Source organism: Budorcas taxicolor, chromosome 18, assembly GCF_023091745.1.
Source record: "Budorcas taxicolor isolate Tak-1 chromosome 18, Takin1.1, whole genome shotgun sequence".
NCBI classification, from domain to species: Eukaryota; Metazoa; Chordata; class Mammalia; order Artiodactyla; family Bovidae; genus Budorcas; species Budorcas taxicolor.
Genome location: NC_068927.1, coordinates 54,505,436 through 54,525,392, shown reverse-complemented (window position 1 = coordinate 54,525,392; position 19,957 = coordinate 54,505,436). Strand labels below are relative to the sequence as shown.

The 19,957-nt window shown below is 53.4% G+C and overlaps 1 protein-coding gene across 1 annotated transcript; it reads right to left on the bottom strand.

Annotated features, from left to right (window-relative positions):
* Positions 1 to 2,078: 2,078 nt before the first annotated feature.
* Positions 2,079 to 10,342, bottom strand: GIPR (gastric inhibitory polypeptide receptor). The gene is made up of 12 exons (XM_052656545.1): positions 10,271 to 10,342; positions 9,738 to 9,837; positions 9,089 to 9,196; positions 8,330 to 8,433; positions 7,377 to 7,480; positions 7,045 to 7,189; positions 5,505 to 5,664; positions 5,233 to 5,293; positions 4,862 to 4,931; positions 4,657 to 4,745; positions 4,439 to 4,577; positions 2,079 to 2,420 (listed from the first exon to the last, which is right to left on the bottom strand). The coding sequence occupies exons 1-12, from the start codon at positions 10,340 to 10,342 to the stop codon at positions 2,079 to 2,081; spliced, it is 1,494 nt and encodes a 497-aa protein (XP_052512505.1).
* Positions 10,343 to 19,957: the final 9,615 nt, after the last annotated feature.

Below are 19,957 nucleotides of genomic sequence, written 5' to 3'. Positions count from 1 at the left end.
TGATCATTTCTATTTTCCTGAAGTGAACCTGAGGCACAGAGAGGTTAGGAATTTTCCTCAAGTCACACAGCTAAATAGCCAATCTAAGATTTGAACCAGGCTGGTTCCTGCGGCATTAGTATTCCTCCACCATCTTCCTAGAGAAGCGGCTTTCAGAAAATGTTGGGTCTGTGGACTTCCCTGATGGGTCCAGTGGTTAAGAGTCTGCCTGCCAATGCAGGGGACACTTGCATTGTGTCTGAATCTAACATGGGTTCGATCCCTGCTCTGGGAAGATTCTGAAACTACTGAAGCCCTCCGCTGCTGAGAAGCCTGTGTGCCTAGAGCCCAAGCTTCGCAGCAAGCGAAAGCACTGCCATGAGGACACCACACACTGCAACTAGATAGTAGCCCGCAGTTGTCGCAACTAAAAGCCTGTGTGCAGCAACGAAGACCCAGCACAGTCACAAGTTCATTAATTTAAAAAAAAAAAAAACGATCATCACGGGCACAATTTTAATCGTACACACTACAAATAGTTTGAATAGCAGATCGCAGGAACATTCCCAGTTGGGGCTTCTCTTAGGCATAGAGAATGGTGGTGGCATGGTGTCCATGATCTCTTAGCGACTCTTGAATCTCTTGGAAGTTAGGCAGCGCTGCTCTCCAGAGGGCACAAGGCCACCACCGGCACCTGGCCACACAGCCTGCCCTCCCTACTGTCATCTCCTTTATGGCCTGGCCAAGATTTCCCCACCCCGAAAACAACTGTTTTCTCATGCTTTATTTACAAAGACACAGCTCTCAGGCCCTCACCTTCCCAGAACCCACAAGAGGGGCCCAGGAGGGCCGCATGCTTCAAAGCACATTGAATTCAGCAGCTGTGAGCCATATCTGTCCAGAGAGCTGGGGACCCCAAGGAAGCGAATCAACAACACCCAGGTGCTAACTGAATCTAAGTGTGTGTCTGTGGTGGGGAGCGATTTAGGAGTGAGAGTCTTGGGTGTGTATATATATAGGTGGCCCGGCCACATTGAGGCTGCTGGCTTCCCTCCTAAATCTCATAGTTCCCAGGGGCCACCGAAAAGGGTGGGTATGTCTCCAGGTGGCAGTGGGTCTGGCCTCCCATTGTAGATTTCAGCTCTGATGCCTGCCATGAAATTGCTTCTTTCCACACTCAGAATTCTCTCTGGACCCCAGTGCCCACTCACATTTCTATCTCTAACCTTTCCTGTGAGCTCCAGACCTTTATTTCCAGCTTAACAAGTCCAGAGAGCACTCCTGGTACTCCCCACCTCAAACCCCATCTCCCTCCCTCTTTCCTCTCTCCATCCCAAACTGAGAAGTCACCCCTGAAGTCTCTCCTTCAGCAAATCCTCTCAGTTCTATCTTTAAACTAGCTCTAGAATCCAACCATTTCACACCCTATGTGGCTGCCACCCCAGTCCTGCTAACATCACCTCCAACCATTATCAGACTCTTGACTGGGCTCCCAGCTGCCCCAATAGTCCCTAATAATCCATCACCCCACAGGGCAGATGGAGCGGTCTGTTAACACCTTAGCCCATTCCACTAGGAGACACTCCAAAGAATCTTCCATGAACTTGGAATAAAATGCCCACTCTTCTGACCCCACCTGGTTCTCTCTCCCCATTTGTGGGCTCTGACTTATCCCGCTCCAGTCTCCTAGGTCACCTCTCTTTTCCTGACACAGCCAAGCTCCTTCTTGCTCCAGGGCCTTCGCAGGTGTACTTCTTTCTGCCTTAAAACCTCGCCTGCCAATTCTTTGTAAAGCTGCCTCCTTCACCTCTTTTGGGCATGACTTCAAAGTCGTTTCATCAGAGAGCCCTGACCACACTAGGTCCCCTTCTAACCTTTCTTCCTAAGCCATTCCACAGTGTACATAGTCTAATTTGGTTTGGCCTCACCTCCTGTTTCCCCCACTCAGTTGTAATCTCTAGGAGAACAGGGGCTTTTCTGTTTCCTTCCCCGCCCCCAGCCCCAAACCCGCACCATTTGCCCAGCGGCCTCCAAGCCAAGCCTGGTACACAGCAGGCGCTCAATAAATACATGCTGCGTGGACTCAAGAATCCCGCTGCCTAGCAGTAACTTTCTAAGACGTCGTTGGCCTCACCCCCAGGACCTGGGAGGGTCCTCGAGCACAGAGCGCTGCCGGCAGCGACCTGGCCCGAGCCGGAGCCGGAAGGCAGGGTCCGGAGGGTGGGCTCGGGGCGCTGGCGTGGCTCCTCGCCGAGGCTGTGGCGCAGGCGGCAGCGGTGCCAACCCCGGCGGATCTCCGACTGCACCTGAAACCGGACGGCGCTCAGAGGCGGCGGCGCGCGCGCCATTCCCTGCGCGGCCGGCAGAGGGCGCGGGCGGCGGGCCGCGGCTCTCCCTACCTCCTTGTTGATGAAGCAGTAGAGGACGCTGACCAGGAAGCCCTGCCGTGGGGGGAGCGGGGGTTAAACTGGGAGCAGGGGCAGGGTTATAAACACCCCTCAATGAGCTCTGACCCTTTACAGGCCCAAACCACCTCGCCCGTCGCCACAACGGTCCTAGGTTATTGCAGTCACCCTTTCCCTGGCTCCTGACTTTCCCCCTCCGCTTGCCCTCCCCAATTTGCAGAGCCATCAGGACTGGAGATTAAGAACATGTAACCCCAGAGGCTGACTGCTTGGATGTGATCACGGCTTCCCACTTCCCCACTTAGGCAAGCTGCTTAACCCCTCTGTGCCTCAGTTTCTTCATCTGGAAAATGGAACAATAATACAGCACTCCAGTGTTCTTGCCTGGAGAATCCCAGGGACGGGGGAGCCTGGTGGGCTGCCGTCTATGGGGTCGCACAGACTCGGACATGACTGAGTGACTTAGCAGCTGAGATTTAAGGTATTATTAAGAAGCTCTAGTGCATGGACATAGTTAAACCTTTTTCTAAATCTTATCATAACTTACTACATGACATATTGGATTTATTTATTTGGCCGTGCTGCGGGGCTTGCAGGATCCTAGTTCCCAGACCAGGGATCGAACCTGGGCCCTTGACAGTGAAAGTGCTGAGTCCTAACCACTGTAATGCCAAGAAATTTCATAATAATAAACTTTAATAGGCACATCCAAAAAATTAATTTTGAAATTATTTTTATATTTATAATAATTTAGAAATTTAGATACATATAAAATGTATTTATAATTAATAAAGTAATTGATACATTAATGCAAGACAAGGGCTTCCCTAGTGGCTCAGATGGTAAAGAATCCACCTGCAATGCAGGAGACCCAGGTTCAATCCCTGGGTCGGGAAGATCCCCTTGAGAAGGGAATGGCAACCCACTCCAGTATTCTTGCCTGGAGAATTCCAAGGACAGAGGAGCCTGGCAAAGTCGGACACGACTAAGCATGCAGTAAGATATCGCTTATCTTATTATCACTTTCCACAATCCCATTAAAATCCAGCTCTGATCACGTTCCTGTGTTCCCATGGCTCCTAACTGACTCAGCGGAAAAGCAAAAGGTCGTCTCTAGGCCCAAGGATCTACCCAGGTATGTCGCCTCTGTCCTACCCACCCACCCCCTGCTTCAGGCCTGCTGGCCGCGAGAGTGCCGTCGTGATCGGTACTTTCTCCCACCTCAGGGATCTTGCACTTGGCATTTCTCTTCCTGGAACATTTCCCCTAATATCTTCCTGGCTCATTCCCTCATCTTCTTTGGGTATCTGCTCTAGTGTCTTTTCAGCAAGGCCTTCCCTGACCCCTGTCCATTATCCCATTCTTTGTCATCTCTATTTTCTTGCCTTCTCATCCCTCCCTCCTTTAGGCACATCTCATCATCTGACATTCTGTGTGTTTTACTTATATAGCATCTTTAGCATCTGTCTCTCCCACTAAAGGAGAGGGACCATTGGGTTGGCCATATCCCCATAGTAAGCCTGGAAAAGTGCTTGGTATATAGTAAGTGTTCAATACATTTTTGCTGAATTGATAAATGAACAGCCTTATAAAGTGAAACTAGTATTGTCCCCACTTTAGAGATGAGAAAACTGAGGCCCAACAAGGTAAAGCAGGATGGAGGCTAGGGTGGGACAAGCACGGGCAGGGTTGACCTTAAATATCAGTGGACATCTCCTTCCATTTGGCATGTTAGGCACTTCATATGCTTCGCCTTTTCCCTGGCCCTGAGGTGAAGGTCACAGACCTGGGAAGTGAGGACCCAGATTTGGTCCCAGCCCTGGCTGATCTCAAAGCCCTCGATCTTAACCAGGAGGCAGTACTGCTGCAGCTGCCGGGTCTGCTGCCTTCTCCCTGCTTCCCCAGTCAGGACGGAAGTATAGAATGAATGAAAAAAAATCCCATCTTCGCAGCCCATTCTGCGGCTGCACCAGAGGATGACTCTAACCCTTGTTCCTCTCTGAGTAGGAGGACCCGAACTCAAAGGGTATAGCTCTTGCAACTCACTTAGGTACCTGGAAAGAACTGAGGAAGATTTCAAAGCCAAGCTTGGCCAAGCGCAGGGCACCCCGGGCCTGTTCTTCAGTCACGGGAGCAAACACCACCTCGTGGACGCCCAGCAGGGGCACCAGCGTCAGCGTGGAGCGAGCCAGCCTGCGGGTAGAGGGTGGCAGTGGTGCCGGGGGCCTGAGTCCCCCACCTTGCCCCCAGTCACCCTCCCCTGCGTCCCCACCTCAGTCGGTAGTCCGGGCAGCGCATCTGTCGCGTCCTCAGCTTTGACACGAGGATGCCAAGGATGCGGACAAAGATGAGAAAATTAATCTGCGGGGGGTGGGGGGGTAGGGGAGAGAGAGAGACTGAGCCAGTTCCCCGCCACCTTGGCTTCCCAGGATGGGAAATTCTTGAGACCAGCCTGGAGGAGATGGGACCGGCCATACCAAGATTGTTAGGAGAATAGGGGTTCGTATGATCCACCAAATGGCTTTGATATCGTTCCGCTCCCAGCACCTGGAGGAGGGGGCGTAGAGCTGAGATAGACTAGAATACCCTAGACTCACAGAATTGAGCACTTAACTTCCCCACCTTCTTTAAGGCCACACCCACTGCTACTATTTAGGCCCAGCCCTCATCCCGCCCCTTGCAGTAGTCCTGGAACCCATCTTCCTAAGCGACTGGTTCCTTTAGACACCCTCCCAGGCTCCTAGAAGCAATTAGAACCTCCCCACGATTCCGTCTCACCCCGCCCACGTCCCTCCAAGGACCGCCCACATCCCTCAAAGCCCCGCCCGCCCCAGACCCCGCGACTCACTGCGTGTTCTCGAACAGGTACCTGACGATCACCCAAGGAATGACGAAAAGCGTGGGGGCCCCTGTGCAGACCCCAACCCCCGCCCCCCACCCCGCCGCAGCTGTCAGAGCGCGCACGGGCCCTGCCAGGCCCAAGACCCGCGGAATTCCCCCGCCGGGAAGGGGAGGCAGAGAATCCTAGAGAGGGGAGGAGACCCCCTCAGGCAGACCAGCTGGGTAGTTTGCGGGAGGGGAAGCGCGCTGGGCAGGGCAGGGGGCAGGGTCGGGGCTCACCCCAGCCGAGAAGCATGTAGCAGCGGAAGTGGCCCTCCTCGGAGTCTCCCACGAGCACGAGGAGACTGTGCAGGTAGATGCCTTCCACCAGCAGCCACGTGTAGTTGGCACCCACGCAGTACTGGGTCACGATCTGGGCCGTGCGACAGGCAGCTAGGGCCTAGGGGGTGACCAGACAGGGGGAGGGGGCAGTCAGGGTCCCCTCCAAGCCCATCTCTTGTCATCAAATATTCTCTTCCCATTCTGTATCACCGAAGGATGATAAAGCTATCCTTTCCTCACTCGCTCTGTTCTCTTTCCGTACATGAACTCTGCTACTCTAACCTCTTTAACGATTGGTATCTTCCCTGGAGAAGGAAATGGCAACCCACTCCAGTAGTCTTGCCTGGAAAATCCCATGGACGGAGGAGTCTGGATGGCTACTGTCCATGGGGTCGCAAAGAGTGGGACACGACTGAGCGACATCACTATCTATGTTCCCTGGAAGCTCAGCTGGTAAGGAATCCGCCTGCAATGCAGGAGGCCCTGGTTCGATTCCTGGATTGGGAAGATCCGCTGGAGAAGAGATCGGTTACCCACTCCAGTATTCCGGCCTGGAGAATTTCATGAGTTCCCCCCAGATTCCCCTGAATATGGACTCTCCTACCCCATCTCCTAAGAATTCAACTACTCCACCTTTCAAAACGTTTTTCTCATCACCCACCAGCACATGGACTCTCCCACCCACTTCACTTTCAACAATTGGTGCGGCCCAACTTGCTGCCAGACAGGTTCTCTCCCCACCCGCCCCTAGTCTCTCCCACCTTGTCTCCCTGGAACAAATTGGTATCTGCCAAATCACCCCATCAGTTAGTTTCTCCCAGCCTGCCAACTTCTGTCTCGCCTCTAGCAGGGGCCTCTCTTATTGGTGCAAAACTCCAATGACGGGTGAGATACCGAGAGAAAGGAATGGAAATGTTCCAGTAGAGGAGATAGCGGGATGAGAGAGTTCAATGATGGGGGAGGCTGAGTAGGGAGGGTCCCTCTCTAGTTGTGTCAGAAGGGTCTGGAGAGATTAACAATGGATAACATTATTGTTCTTTTTGTTGTTTCCTTGCGCGTCGACTGTAGCCCACTAGTCCCTTCTGTCTGTCCATGGGATTTCCCAGGGAAGAGAAGTGCAGTGGGTTGCCATTTCCTTCTCCAGGGGATATTCCCGACCCAGGGATCAAACCCATGTCTCCTGCATTAGTAGACAGGTTCTTCACCATTGAACCACCAGGGAAGCCCGGTTGATAGGGTGAAAATTGCTCAGTCATGTCTGACTCTTTGTGGCCCCATAGACTATACAGTCCATGGAATTCTCCAGGCCAGAATATTGGAGTGGGTGGCCTTTCCCTTCTCCAGGGGATCTTCCCAACCCAGGGATCGAACCCAGGTCTCCTGCATCGCAGGCAGATTCTTTACGTTCTGAGCCACAAGGGAAGCCGGGAATGGGAATCCTCTGGCCCTGCCAGAGGAGGCAGAATCTCAATTTGAGAAAGAGAAGGATGTTGCTCACCTGGTTCCACAGGGTAAGGACCTGATCCCCAGGGTAGGGGCCAGGGGGGGGAAGCAGACGGTCTCGGGTGAGGATGGCAGCTGCCCGCAGCATGAAAGACGTGAACAGGTTGATGTGGATGTAGTTGCGAGTGCAGTGCAGCCGCCTGGGGGGTTTGGGAGGCAGTCTGGGGGCCTGTCCTTGGCCACACAGAGTCCCTTAAATTACGTCCCAGCCCTCCCCACAGATCCACCATTGGATACTTGTTGCTGGTGGAGCCTGACTACCCCCATCTTTCTGGGAAAACTGAAGCCCAGTCTCTGCTGCTTCTGTTCAGGATTGGGGGTTCCCACCTGAAGGTACTCAAGATGAGCAAGGCGAACAGCAGTGTGGCAAGAGACAGGGAATAGCCCACAGTGTATACAACCTGCAGCCGTTCCAAGGTCAGCCTTTGGTCCTGGGGGTGGAGGTGGGGGAAGAGGATACAGAAATAGAGCTCAGCTCCCGCAAGCCACAACGGCTGAGCCCAGACCGAAAAGCCTGCATGCCGCAACTAGACCCCGCTCACCACAACTAGAGAAAGCCTGCACAAAGCAATGAAGACCTGGTGCAGCCAAAAATTAATGAATAAATTTTAAAAAGAAATAGAGCTCAACTCCTGCCCTCGGGCCATAAAGGAGCTGCTCTTTGTTCATATTTGCACCCCAATTTTTTGGGGGGATCTATCAACCTTTTGTTGAGTGGGGCATTCTACCCCTCAACCCCAGGGCTGGGCATGTGACCAACGAATCAAAGCATGCTATCTAACACCACACGCGCGTGTGCGCACACACACACACACACACAGAGTGACTACTCAAGGGCAGGTATGCTACTCAAATCAGGCCAATAACGATCAGTCCTGGGACATTAAGTTGGAGCTATTGAGCAAAAAGCTCAGTCTGCCTATAGCATTGCTTGCAGGTGGAATGTGAGCCTGGTACTGATGGGGGCCACCTTTTCCACCACCCCGCCCCACACACACACACAAAAGAGGACACCATCATACAGAAAAACAGAAGTACAATATGGTGAGAGAGATTCCCAACTACATCATTTTAGCACCTAGATCCAGCTGTACCTGAAGCTGTAGCCTTATAATTTTCAATCACAAAAGCTAATATATTTTTCTTTCTCCTTCAAGAAAGGAGTTGAATTTCTATCACTTGGAACCCAGAGTCCTGAATGGTACAAGGGGTTTCAGGCTCTGTCTGAGCTGTTCTACTGCTGCCTGGAAATCATACCCTTTAATCTCTCCTCTTCTTACCTGAAAAACCCCATTTTTCTCTGGGTTTTCACACTGAGAATGGTCTCTCCAAGGTCCCCATTGGCCATCACTGCCACATTGGCGGAGGACAAAGCCTTTAGCCACTGAGGGGAAACAAGGGAGGGAATCAGAGGCACACAGACAGAGATGGAGACAGAAAGACAAACTGAGACAAAGGCAGAGAGAGATATCCAGTGATGATGATGATAAACCATAATATAGCATTTTACATCTAATAATTTAATATTTATAACAAGCCTATGAACTTGGTATTGTCATAAACATCAATTCACAAATGAGGGGTTGAGGCATAAAGAAATTTCACTGGAAAAGACTCTGATGCTGGGAAGGATTGAAGGCAGGAGGAGAAGGGGACCACAGAGGATGAGATCATTGGATGGCCTCACTGACTCAATGGACATGAGTGTGAACAAACTCTGGGAGACAGTGAAGGATAGGTGCGCCTGGCATGCTGCGGTCCATGGGGTCACAAAGAGTCGGACACAACTGAGCAGCTGAACAACAACCCCAGGTCACACTGCTAGTTAGGCAAGGAAGACCAAGATGTGCAGAGACAGACCCATGAAAAGGAAAAAAAAATAACCTGGTGGCCGTCGGAGAGATACAGAGACAGAGAAGGGACGTTATGTGGAGAGACACCCAGCCCAAGAGGACCAGGGGAGCTGCGGGGAGTGGGACCAGGGTTAGGAGGGAGATCTTTGCGTCAGAGGTGGGCCTGGGGTCCACCCGGCAGCTCACCTTGGCCGTGCCAGGGCAGATACCAAGGGCAGGACGCACGGGCAGTGGCGTTGGGTGCAGTGTAGTCCCAGCAGACGTACATATCGAAGGACCCGTTACAGGCGAGGCCTGGGGTGGGCGTGGGGGCCAGAGTTAGGACAGACCTGGGATAACTCGAGCCCAAGCAGTCTCTGCCCCGCACACACAAGCCCCGCACACACAAGCCCCGCACACACAAGCCCCGCACACACAAGCCCCGCACAAGCCCCGCCCACCTGGAGTGGTCGCGTCCCTGGAGTGGAGCTCCTTCGTAGCTCCTCCCACCAGGCCCGAGGCCCCGCCCGTCTTTCGAGCCTTGCTCTGGGTCCCTCCCACCAAGCAAGTTCCCGCAACAAATGCTTCCCAGTCTGCAAGGGCCTTACTAGACTCCACCCGAAACCCTGCCCCCTTCACCGTCCACTTTAGGTCCCACCCACCGAGTGTAAGCCCCGCCCAAGACACCTCCCCTTTCAAGCTTCATCTCTGGCTTCTCCCTCGTGGCCCACTTTTACCCCAGACCCCCAGACTTCTCTTTCAGGCCTCGGCGGCGTGTCAGTCCCAAGCCGGCCTCAAGCCCATCCCTCTCAGCCCCAGCCCTTCCCTTGCCCCTAGTCCTCCACCCCTGTCACACCTGCTGGGGGCTCCGAGGCCTCCAGTGTCTCCTGGCACTCCCTGCGGTACCGCTCCCAGCGCTGATATAGCTCTCCCGCTGTCTGCCCCTCAGAGCCTGCCTACAAAAAGAGAAAAGAAAGGACCACACACCCCCAAAACTTCGGCCCGCGCCCCGACCCCAGCTCCCAGGCAGCAAGATCCCTGAGGGCCAGAGACACCCTGGAGGGACTTGAAGCGGCTGTCCTGTTTTGCTCAGGCATCTTGGGTGGCTTAGAAACCTCTTTTAAGTCTTGAGGGGTGCCTAGAAACCACCAGGGGAGTTGCTGTGGGGAACTAAAAACCTTCAGGAAAATGAGACGGAGGTGGCTGGAAATTATCAGGAGGATCTGAGGGGAGTGGGGGGTGGGGGAAGATGAAGGACTAGAAACAACCATCAAAATTTGAATCTGGGGTGGTGGGGAGCCTTGAAACATTCTTCCCGGTGGGATACGACTTAAAACCGGCCCTAACATCCCTCCAAGCCTTGAGATCCTTGGCTCCTCTGGTTCTCACCTCCGCACTCCGGAGCAGCGGCTCCCACAGCGAGAGCAGAAGCAGCAGCCACCAGGGTGGACAGGTGGGCATCATGTAGGCAGCAGGGCATGGGGAACGAAGGGTCCGGTCACGCGAGGGCAGCCGGGTCTGGGGGTCCGAGGAAGAATCAGGAGCCTCTGCCTCCTCTCCCAGCGCCAGCGCCCTCCTCTCAGGGAATCAGGTACCCCGGAGACAGCGCCCCCCACAACTTCGAGGGATGATCTGGGGCCAGGTAGGGGGGGTGAGCCTTGAGGAGTGGGCGGAGACCGATCTCCAACACCTGATTCCCCGGCCGGCCCCCGGCTGTTGCTGGGGCAGCGGTGATGGAAGGGGGGTGTTTGCGGAGGGTGCGGTTGCCTTAGAGCTGCGCTGGAAGGGAAACTCCAGGGTCACCCGCAGTCTAGACCTAGAGACTCGAGGGAACCTGGTGACCACCTTGGAGAGGAGGGCATGTAGCTCGAAGTGACTCTTGGACTTCCCACTCTCCCAGCTCAAAGGGTTTTCAAATCACGGATGGGAACCCAACCTTCTCAGACTTTCCTGGCTGCGGGTAAAACCCAGAGTTAATGGGACAATGGCTCCCCTTAGGGACTAGGAAGATGAGGGGCCCAGATGCTTGGAAACCAGTCTACCCCCAACACCCCACATCTGGCCCCATGCAGGGAAAGGAGGAAACAGGAGGATGTCGGTTGGAGCCCCAGAAACACACGAGTCAGAAATGCTTGAGACAAACATAGAAATGGAGAGACACAGAGACAGACAGAATGAGACACGGCCAGAGATCAGGGACCAAAAGGGAGAGGAAGACAGAGACAAAAATGTGGGCTCGGAGACAGAGAGGAGGTAGAAACATGGAGAGACACAGAGAATGGGGGAAAGAGACGGAGATATAAAACTTGCGGCTAAACAGGGATTTGCGATGTGGAGACAGAGATACTGAGAAATAGATAGAAGGACATAGACCGTGGGCACAGAGAAGCTGAGACTAAGGCACAGAGCAAGAGGGATCTGGAGACGTGAGGGGACAGGGGCAGGGGAATGGCTGAGATGGGGGAGCCCTCACCTGTTCCCAGCTCTCCTCTCAAGCACTTGCTTCTTCCGCCGGCCTCGCCTGGGCTCCGCAGGAGGTGACAGCCTGGGGTAGGGGTAGGGGGCGGGGCCAGGCCGGGCCAAGGAACAGGAGCCGGGAGCTGGGGCAGAGACCTGGCGCAGGGGGCCAGTCATCTGTGAGTATCACAGCCATGCAGGGTCACGTGGGGGAGCAGAGTCACAGAGTGAGCATCCCGAGGACCCCCTCTCCCAGCACACACAGCCTCTCACGTTGTCCCACCTGTCCCACCCAGCCACCATACGCGGGGCCATGTCACACACGATCCCATACACTGAGCTGCCGAGAGGCACAGAGTCTTAAATACTGCGCCTCATCGAACGTGTTCTTCATATTCATTCATAGTCCCCCAATCCAGCGTCACACCCCGTGAACCACAGGTTCTCCCCTACAGGTTGACAGTCGTCCACAGTGACACACAGCCACGCACTCTGGGCATAGACTCCTGCACTCACACAGCAACACAATCACAGCTTGCTACAGTTCCCACGATGCTTGTCCACCGCACATGTGTTCACGCCATCATTAACTCATGTCACAGATACTGTCTGTCTGCCCCCACTGGCCTGAGTGCCCCCAAGAGGACAGGGAAGGCATCTGTCACCACTGGGGCCCCAGTGTCACTCAGCACAATTTGGAGCCTAGAGCAGAGGCTGTTGATGACATAAAGGCCAACAGTTATAGGCGATTGTCATACGATCCTTTAATGACAGTCTGAAAGTTATATATACAATGTTACAGAATTCCACTCATTAACATGCTCACACAACGTCTCACACACTTCACATAATTACCAAGAGTCCTCAGTCACGTTCCAACAACACATGTTCCCCAAGTGTCACTAAGGCACACACTCCCATGAGCTCTGGATGTTACACTGTCATCCTCACTCACGCCCAGTGCTAAGACATACTGTCCATCACAGTATGGGGCTCAGTTTGTCCATCACAGCCTCTTTGTCTTTGAGACTCGAGGGAACCTGGTGACCACCTTGGAGAGGAGGGCATGTAGCTCGAAGTGACTCCTGGACTTCCCACTCTCCCAGCTCAAAGCGTTTTCAAATCACAGATAGGAACCCGACCTTATCAAACTTTCCTGGCTGCGGATAAAACCATCCAGCCTCACTTGCACTCACAACTCCATCATAGCCTCACTTGCACTCACAAGTTGTATACAGCCACCCGCAGTCACACAGTTGTGCACAGGATTGCACACTATCCTCCTACCACCATGCAGGAACCCACAGCTGCACATGGTCTCCCGGTCACAGTCACCACTGAATCACACACCTCCTCAGAGTCTCCACTTCCAGTCTCTTCCTTTGCCCTAAAATATGGAAAATATTTGGCTTAGAAACTGAATCCCGGCTCTCAGCACTCACTTCCCCCTTGAATGCAAACCACCAATTCCTGCACATTAATCATACTAGTAGCATTCATGAGCACACAGTCCCTGGGGAGCTGGAAGATAAATGGGGCAGAGGTGAGCCTGCCCATTTTGCAGAGGAGAAACTGAGGCCCAGAGGCCCCAGGAGGGGCAGAGAGTAAGGAGTGGCATGAGATCCAGCACTAAAGGCTGGAAGGAAACCAGTCTCGGGGAGGGGGAGTGACATGGGGGCTCCTGGCTTCCTGACCTCCAGCTGGCCTCCTGCTCTCTGCCCCACATTCCTGGCGCCCTCTGGGTCCTGGGAAAGGCTCGGTTCATGGAGTGGAGAGCAGAGGAGTCTGAGGATGCCGGGCACCTCGGGAAGAGGCTGGGGTTGGGAGGGAGCCTCTCCTTGGTCCTAAGAGGGTCTGGGGTCACTTGCTCCGGATGGGAAGGTGGGGAGAGGCTGGAAAGTGGGAGGAGAGAGACTGGGGGTGGGAAGGGGAGGCAGGGGAGAGGAACTGAGGTGGTGAGGAAGACAGGAAAAAAAACCAAGCACCAAGAAAGAGCAGAGACAGGAAGAGGCAGGAAGAGGCAGAGATGAGGGAGACCAGGAGAAAGAGAGAGAAAGAATCAAGAGAGACAGACAAGTAGAGAGAAATATACAAAAAGAGAGAGACAGAGAGAAAAAATCAAGGAAGACAAAACGGACCAAGAAAGGGAGAGAGAAAGAAGAGATACAGTTTGTAAAGATGGGCCCTGAGGAGAGACAACCCGGACAGGAGCCTGGGGATGAGCGGGCTGGCCCCTCCCTCATCAGTCCCTCTGGGCAGAATAGAGCACTGGGTACAGGCTGGGCATGGAGGACAGGAGGAGGGGTGTCTGGGTCCCCGACTGGCCCCCTGCTCATCTCAGCCCTCCTGGGGGCTTTTACATTCTCCCAGGGCCTGGGGAGGAGGCAACAGGGCCTCAGGGGTAGCCACACGGGCCCTCTCCAGTCTCCACGCTGAGGGCTTTGGAAGCTGCAGGTAGAGAAGGAGCCATGCCCTCTCCCCTTGCCCTTCTTCTCTCTCCATGCCCCCTTCAGTCCCTTTGATCCGAGAATCTCTTCTTTCTCCTTTCCTCCAAGCCTGCGTGCAGTTTTTCCATCTTCCTCCCTTGTTGGCTGGGCTGTCTTTTCTCTTCTTTTCCCTCTGGATTTCCTTCTGCCCCCTCCTCATTTCTCTTGCTCACTCCATCCTCCAGCTCAGTTTCTTCTTGCCTGTCTTGAAGCTTTCTCCTTTCTCATGCCTCTTTTCCCATCGCCTCTCAGGGTGTCTGTCTGTTTCCCTTTCTCCATGTCCCCTGGTCCCAGGTCTCCAGGCTGTTGTTCCCTCCACCCTAGCCATGACCAGGCAGTGTGCCCCCCCACACACCTCAGGATGCCATGGTGGGGAGGAATTTGCGGGGGGGCTGTGCCTCCCCCCATGGGGCTGCCCAGCTAAGAAGAGCCTGCAGGGAGCAGGCGGGGGCCTGGAGTGCCGGCAGATGGTGCAAGAGAAATGAGGCAGAGAGAGATGGGGAGAGGGGGGCCCCATAGGGACTGAGGCCAGAAATGGGAGGCTGAGATGGCCCCCTGAGATTCAGGACTGCGGAGAGACAAGGCCTCAGAGAGAGACACACACATGCGTGCACACACACACACACATGCACAAACAGAAAGAGATTCAGAATGTCAGAGACAGACTGAGACTGAGAAAGACGCAGCTGAAAATAGAGAGATCTTTAGAGAGAAGGAGAGACAGAGATTCAGAGAGGGACCTAGGAGTGACACAGGATCTGGTGAGGCACAAGCAGACAGGGCTCCAGAGATGGGGGTACACGGAGAGAGAAAGGTGGGCAGAGGACCCAGAGACAGACAGGGACCCAGAGACAGAGCTCCAGAGATGGGGCACACGGAGAGAGAAGGGTGGGCAGAGGACCCAGAGACAGACAGGGACCCAGAGAAAGACAGGGACCCAGAGACAGGGCTCCAGAGATAGGGCACACGGAGAGAGAAGGGTGGACAGAGGACCCAGAGACAGACAGGGACCCAGAGAAAGACAGGGACCCAGAGACAGGGCTCCAGAGATAGGGCACACGGAGAGAGAAGGGTGGACAGAGGACCCAGAGACAGACAGGGACCCAGAGACAGAGCTCCAGAGATGAGGGCCTAGAGAGGCCAACACCAAAAGCACGGGTCCCTGGAGAGCGACAAAGACCCAGAGAGATGGAGACATAGAGACAGGACAAATACCTAGACAGACACAAAGACATGGAGAGATATAGAGATGGAGACCCAAAGAGAGAAAGCAAGAGGACAGAGAGAGAGACTCGGAGAGATGAGAGCAGAGGCATCCAGAGAGAGAATCAGGGACAGAGACGAAGAGACGTCCAGAGAGAGCGCAGAGGGTGGGGGGAAAAGACTTGGAAAACGCAGATAAGTGGGGATGGATCAACTCCCCAAGGCTCGATCAGGCAGAGGTGAGGCAAAGATGAAGCCTGGCTCCCCTCACCCTCTTCCAGGAGGGAGGGTGCTCCCTCTGGCTCTGCCTCTCCTCCTCCCTTGTCCCCCGCCCCGCAGCACGTCCCCAGTCTCCATAGCAACTTTCCCAGATCCTAAGGGCAAATATTGTCCTGGACAGAATCAGCCGGACTGTGTTGACATAATCCCTTGCTGGTGGGGTAGGGGCTCCAGGGAACCAAGAGGCCAGGATCGGTGTGTGTGTTGGGGGGTGGAGCAGGAAAGCAGAGGGACTCTCAGCTGGGGCCCGGAAGACAACTTCAACCTCTCCACACCTCGGTATCTAGGTGCAGTTTTCCCCCCGCCCCGGGGGAGAAGCCGCTGGGATATGCAAACCTGAAGTCCCGGCTGCCCCCTGGTGGTGGTGCGTGAGCCGTCAAGCCCATTTTCTGGCATCACGGAAAGCAGGCTGACCGAGACATTTTCCTCCTGGTTATTTATTTATTTATTTACTTATTTTATTCTGGCCGCGCGGGGCTTCTGGGATCTTATTTTTCCGACCAGGGATTGAACCTGGGCTCTCGGCAGTGAAAGCGCGGAGGGAATTTCCTGTCCTGGTTTTTAGAATCTGGCTCTTCCTCCCTCTCCCCCCCAGCCCCTACTCTGATCCAGTTCGCTTCTGGTTCCCCGTTCTGCTGCCCCAGTCATGTCCTTCTTCCTTCCATCCATCACCCCCCGCCTCGACCTCCCCAGGGCAGCCAGGCTGTAAGAGTGGTCCTGCTAAAGCACAAACCTGCCGTGGTCCCTCCCCTGCTCAGAACTTGCCATGGCTCCCCAGTGCCCTCAAGAGAAGAAAGCTCAGGTTCCTCTCCACAGCCTTCCAGGCCTTTGCTGAGCTCTCCAGCCCTCTCTCCATCACTTCCCAACTCGTCAGACTCTTTCCTACCCCCTCTTACCTCAGTCCCAGCAGTTTTCTCTGCCTCAAATACCTCCACCCAATTTCAGTCCAGTCTTCCAAGCTCACATCAAAATTAGCTCATTCATTCAACAAATAATGATTTCCTCTCCTGGATCCTGAGCTCTGAGAAAGTAGGGCTGGGGCTGTCTCAGTCACTGCTGGGTCCTCAGCATCCCCCAACACTGGTTCGGCACAGAGCTGGGTTCGGTTTTCTTTATTGGGTACTTGTTTTTTCATTTTTTTGGCCATGGTGTGAAGCATGTGGGATCTTTATTCCGTGACTAGGGGTCAAACCTGAAGCTCAGAGTCTTAACTACTTTACCAGCATAAAGAGGTTCCTTCATTGGGTACTTGTTATATATCAGGCCCTGGGCTTGACAATGCTGGGGACCCCGATGGCCAAGATAGCTCTTGCCCTGCCTTCACGGAGCTCGCCACCCAGACATAGACCTAAACAAACAGAAGGAGAGGTAGAAAGAGAAACAGGAAGACAGAAAGAGAAACAGGAAGACAGAAAGAGTTGGAAAGACAGAGAAAAAAAAGACGCCGAGAGAGAGAGAAAAAAAAACCACAGTCCCAAATCAGAAATAGAAGTACTGCTACTACTACTGTTGTTGAGTTGCTCAGTCGTGGCCCACTCTGCGACCCCACGGACTGCAGCACGCCAGGCTTCTCTGTCCTTCACCGTAACCCAGAGTTTGCTCAGACTCATGTTCATTCGTCAGTAATGCCATCCAACCATCTCATCCTCTGTCTCCCCCTTCTCCTCCTGCCTTCCATCTTTCCCAGCATCAAAGTCTTTTCCAATGAATCAGATCTTCCCATCAGGTAGCCAAAGTGTTGGAGCTTCAGCATCAGTCCTTCCAATGAATATTCAGGGTTGATTTCCTTTGATATCAACCGCTTTGATCTCTTTGCTGTCCAAGGGATTCTCAAGAGTCTTCTCCAGCACCACAGAACTACTACTACTAATTAACAAATAATAATAATAGGTGCCATATTTATTAATAAGCACCAGATTGGGCATTTTACATGCATGTATCTCACTTGATCCTCATAACAGACCTTCAACAGAGGCTTTTTTCCCGCCTAAACTGCAAGGCATATGGGATCTTAGTTCCCCGACCAAGGAGCAAACCCATGTGCCCTGCAGTGGAAGTTCAGAGTCTTAACCATTGGACCACCAGGGAAATCCTGACATCTTGGTATGTCATCCTTACTGCCCCACCCCACCCTCAACAGCTCAGCAGCCTAAACTCCTCTGCCTGTGGTTCTTTCATTCACACCCTTGCTCCCCTCCCCTTCCCCAACTGCAGGATTTGAAGTCCCTTGAGCTCCCTCCATCCTCTGGGGACACTCCAGTAACAGCCCTTAGCACATTGCACATTTCAGCCCATTGCATATCGTTCTGTATGTAGGAGTCTGATTTCCCCTTTCCTAGAATCAGAGCTCAGAGAGGTGAGGCTGGGAGAATGGGAGTTAGGAAGGCAAGAAATCTGAGTTCCTGCTTTGTTTCTTCAGTAAGAAAATTAGCTGTGATCATAGAATGATAATGGCCCACGTCAATTTTGGTCATCACTTGGAACGTATTATTGATCTTTTAAAATTTATTTTTATTTGGCTGTGTCGGGTCTTAGTTGCAGCATGTGGGACCTAGTCCCCTGACCAGGGATCGAACCCAGGCCCTCTGCATTTGGAGCATGGAGTCTTAGGGAAGTAAATCCCTATTGACCTCACATAGTAGTTGTTCACTGGGACATGAACAGGGGTTGCTGCCCTTTACGTGTGCCTACTGTGTGCCAGGCACTGTCCTCCTGTGTGATTTACCAATGTGGCCTCCCTGGGGCTCGTGGAGAATACAGTGACAAATCGGCAACATCTGCCACAGCCTTCGAGGTCCTACAAGATTTGGTGCTCCCATTATCTCCTGATGCCATCTATCTCCTGCTCTCCTCTTCACATGGAAGCTCTCCACAATTCCATCATCAACAGCCTTCTTGTTGCCAAACTCATGCCTACCTCGGGACCTTGGTACTTCATGTTCCTGCTGCCTGGAAAGTCACCCCCCTTCCCCCTGCCCCTGTGTGATTGCTTCCTGCTTGTCATTAACATCTCAGCTCAAATGTCACTTTCTCAGAAAGACTTTGTCTGGCCACACTCTCTAAATTAGCCTCAGCCTCCCATCCTTGACAATATCACTCTGTCTTATCTCTCTAATGCCAAGAGCTGAAATGATCTTACAAGCTCTGTGCCTGTTTCTTCATGTACCAAATGGTAATGAAAATAGGGCTTGTAGTGAAGATAACTGAGTGCTTGGCACATAGGAAGTGTTCGGTAAATGTTAGCTATTATTAACACTCTTTATTTGTTTTGTGTATTGTGGTTTAACCTCCTCCGCAAACTGCAGGGTCCATGAGGGCAAATTCTGGGGGCTGACTTGCTTAAGTCAGGCACTTAGAACAGAGCTTGGCATATGATAGGCACTCAGTAAACATTTTTTAATGAATAAAAGAAGTCGGTTCGATATATAACCTCCACTCTCCCCTTCCTCGCTGTTTCCAGATATGGAAACTGAGGCTCAGAGTCACAATCAGACCCTGGTGGAGTCAGGACTCAAACCCAGGTGAATTTGGTTCCAAAGCCGTGAGCTTCAAGGCCTGCCTGTGTCCAGAAGCAAATATCTTCTGATTTATGGTCACTTCCCAGGTGGGGCAGTTGGTAAAGAATCAGACTGCCAATGCAGAAGGCACAAGGGACCAGGGTTCGATCCCCGGGTCAGGAAGATCCCTTGGAGAAGGAAATGGCAACTTACTCCAGTATTCTTGCCTGGAAAATTCCATGGACAGAGGAAACTAGTGGGGACTACAGTCCATGGGGTCGCAGAGAATCTGACACGACTGAGCACGCACTGGCTGGCTGGCATACATATGTCGCTATATATCTGGCCCCCAACTATAGAGCATGGTCTGGGTCATTTCTAGGGGCTGACTCTCAATGGGGACTTGGAGAAGGCGGTCCAGTATTCTTTAAATCCATTGTTAGGTTTTCTTCCCTTTTCTCTCCCCACAACTTCGGAGCCAGCTCCGACTGACACCGCCGGCCGTCCAAGCATCACAACTGGGCCTTTGTCAAAACCCGGACTGGATAATAAGGTGGGAGATGAAGCCTGTGGGGGAGGAGCTAAGGGCCTGGGCTGGCCAATAGGAAAGTGGAAGGAAAGGTGAGGGCGGGACTAACAGACAGGGTCGGGGCCTTTAAACTTCAAGGGTGGAGCCAATCCTATCGGTTGGCTGGGTCTAGGGCTCTGGCCCTGGGATGCTCAGGGGGCGGTGCCAAAAGCTCTGAGGGAGGGAATAGAACTTTAGCTCCCCCCACGGGGTGCGGGGCGGGGTGGAGCTAAGAGCCCTGAGGGTTGGTATAGATAGAATAAACAAGAGCTCGAAGAAATGAGCTAGAATAAGAGTTCCATGGCGGAGCTTGTGGGTATCTGGGCGGGTTTGAGGCTCCAGGATTTGGTCTTGCAAGGGGGCTTCTCGAAAACCCAGGAAAAGATTAGGAAGGTCTGGGGGATGTGGGAGTGTCTTCTTCTACCCTACCTTTCTCTAAGAGCTGGGGGCTATGCTTCGGGCTGAAGAGCAGAGAAGGCCCTGCCCCTTCCAATCCTTTTGCATCCCTATTGGTGGAGGGGGCCTGCGCGACAGGCTCTCATTGGTCCAGAACAGGCGAGGAGGGGGTCTAGAGAATACGCGCCTG

Coding starts and splice junctions, on each gene's coding strand:
- GIPR (XM_052656545.1), bottom strand. CDS start 10,342: ATGCCCACCTGTCCACCCTGGTGGCTGCTGCTTCTGCTCTCGCTGTGG. Junction 4,746..4,861: donor CTATTCTCCTAACAATCTTG/GTATGGCCGGTC, acceptor CACCCCCCGCAG/ATTAATTTTCTCATCTTTGT. Junction 4,578..4,656: donor TGCCCGGACTACCGACTGAG/GTGGGGACGCAG, acceptor CTCTACCCGCAG/GCTGGCTCGCTCCACGCTGA.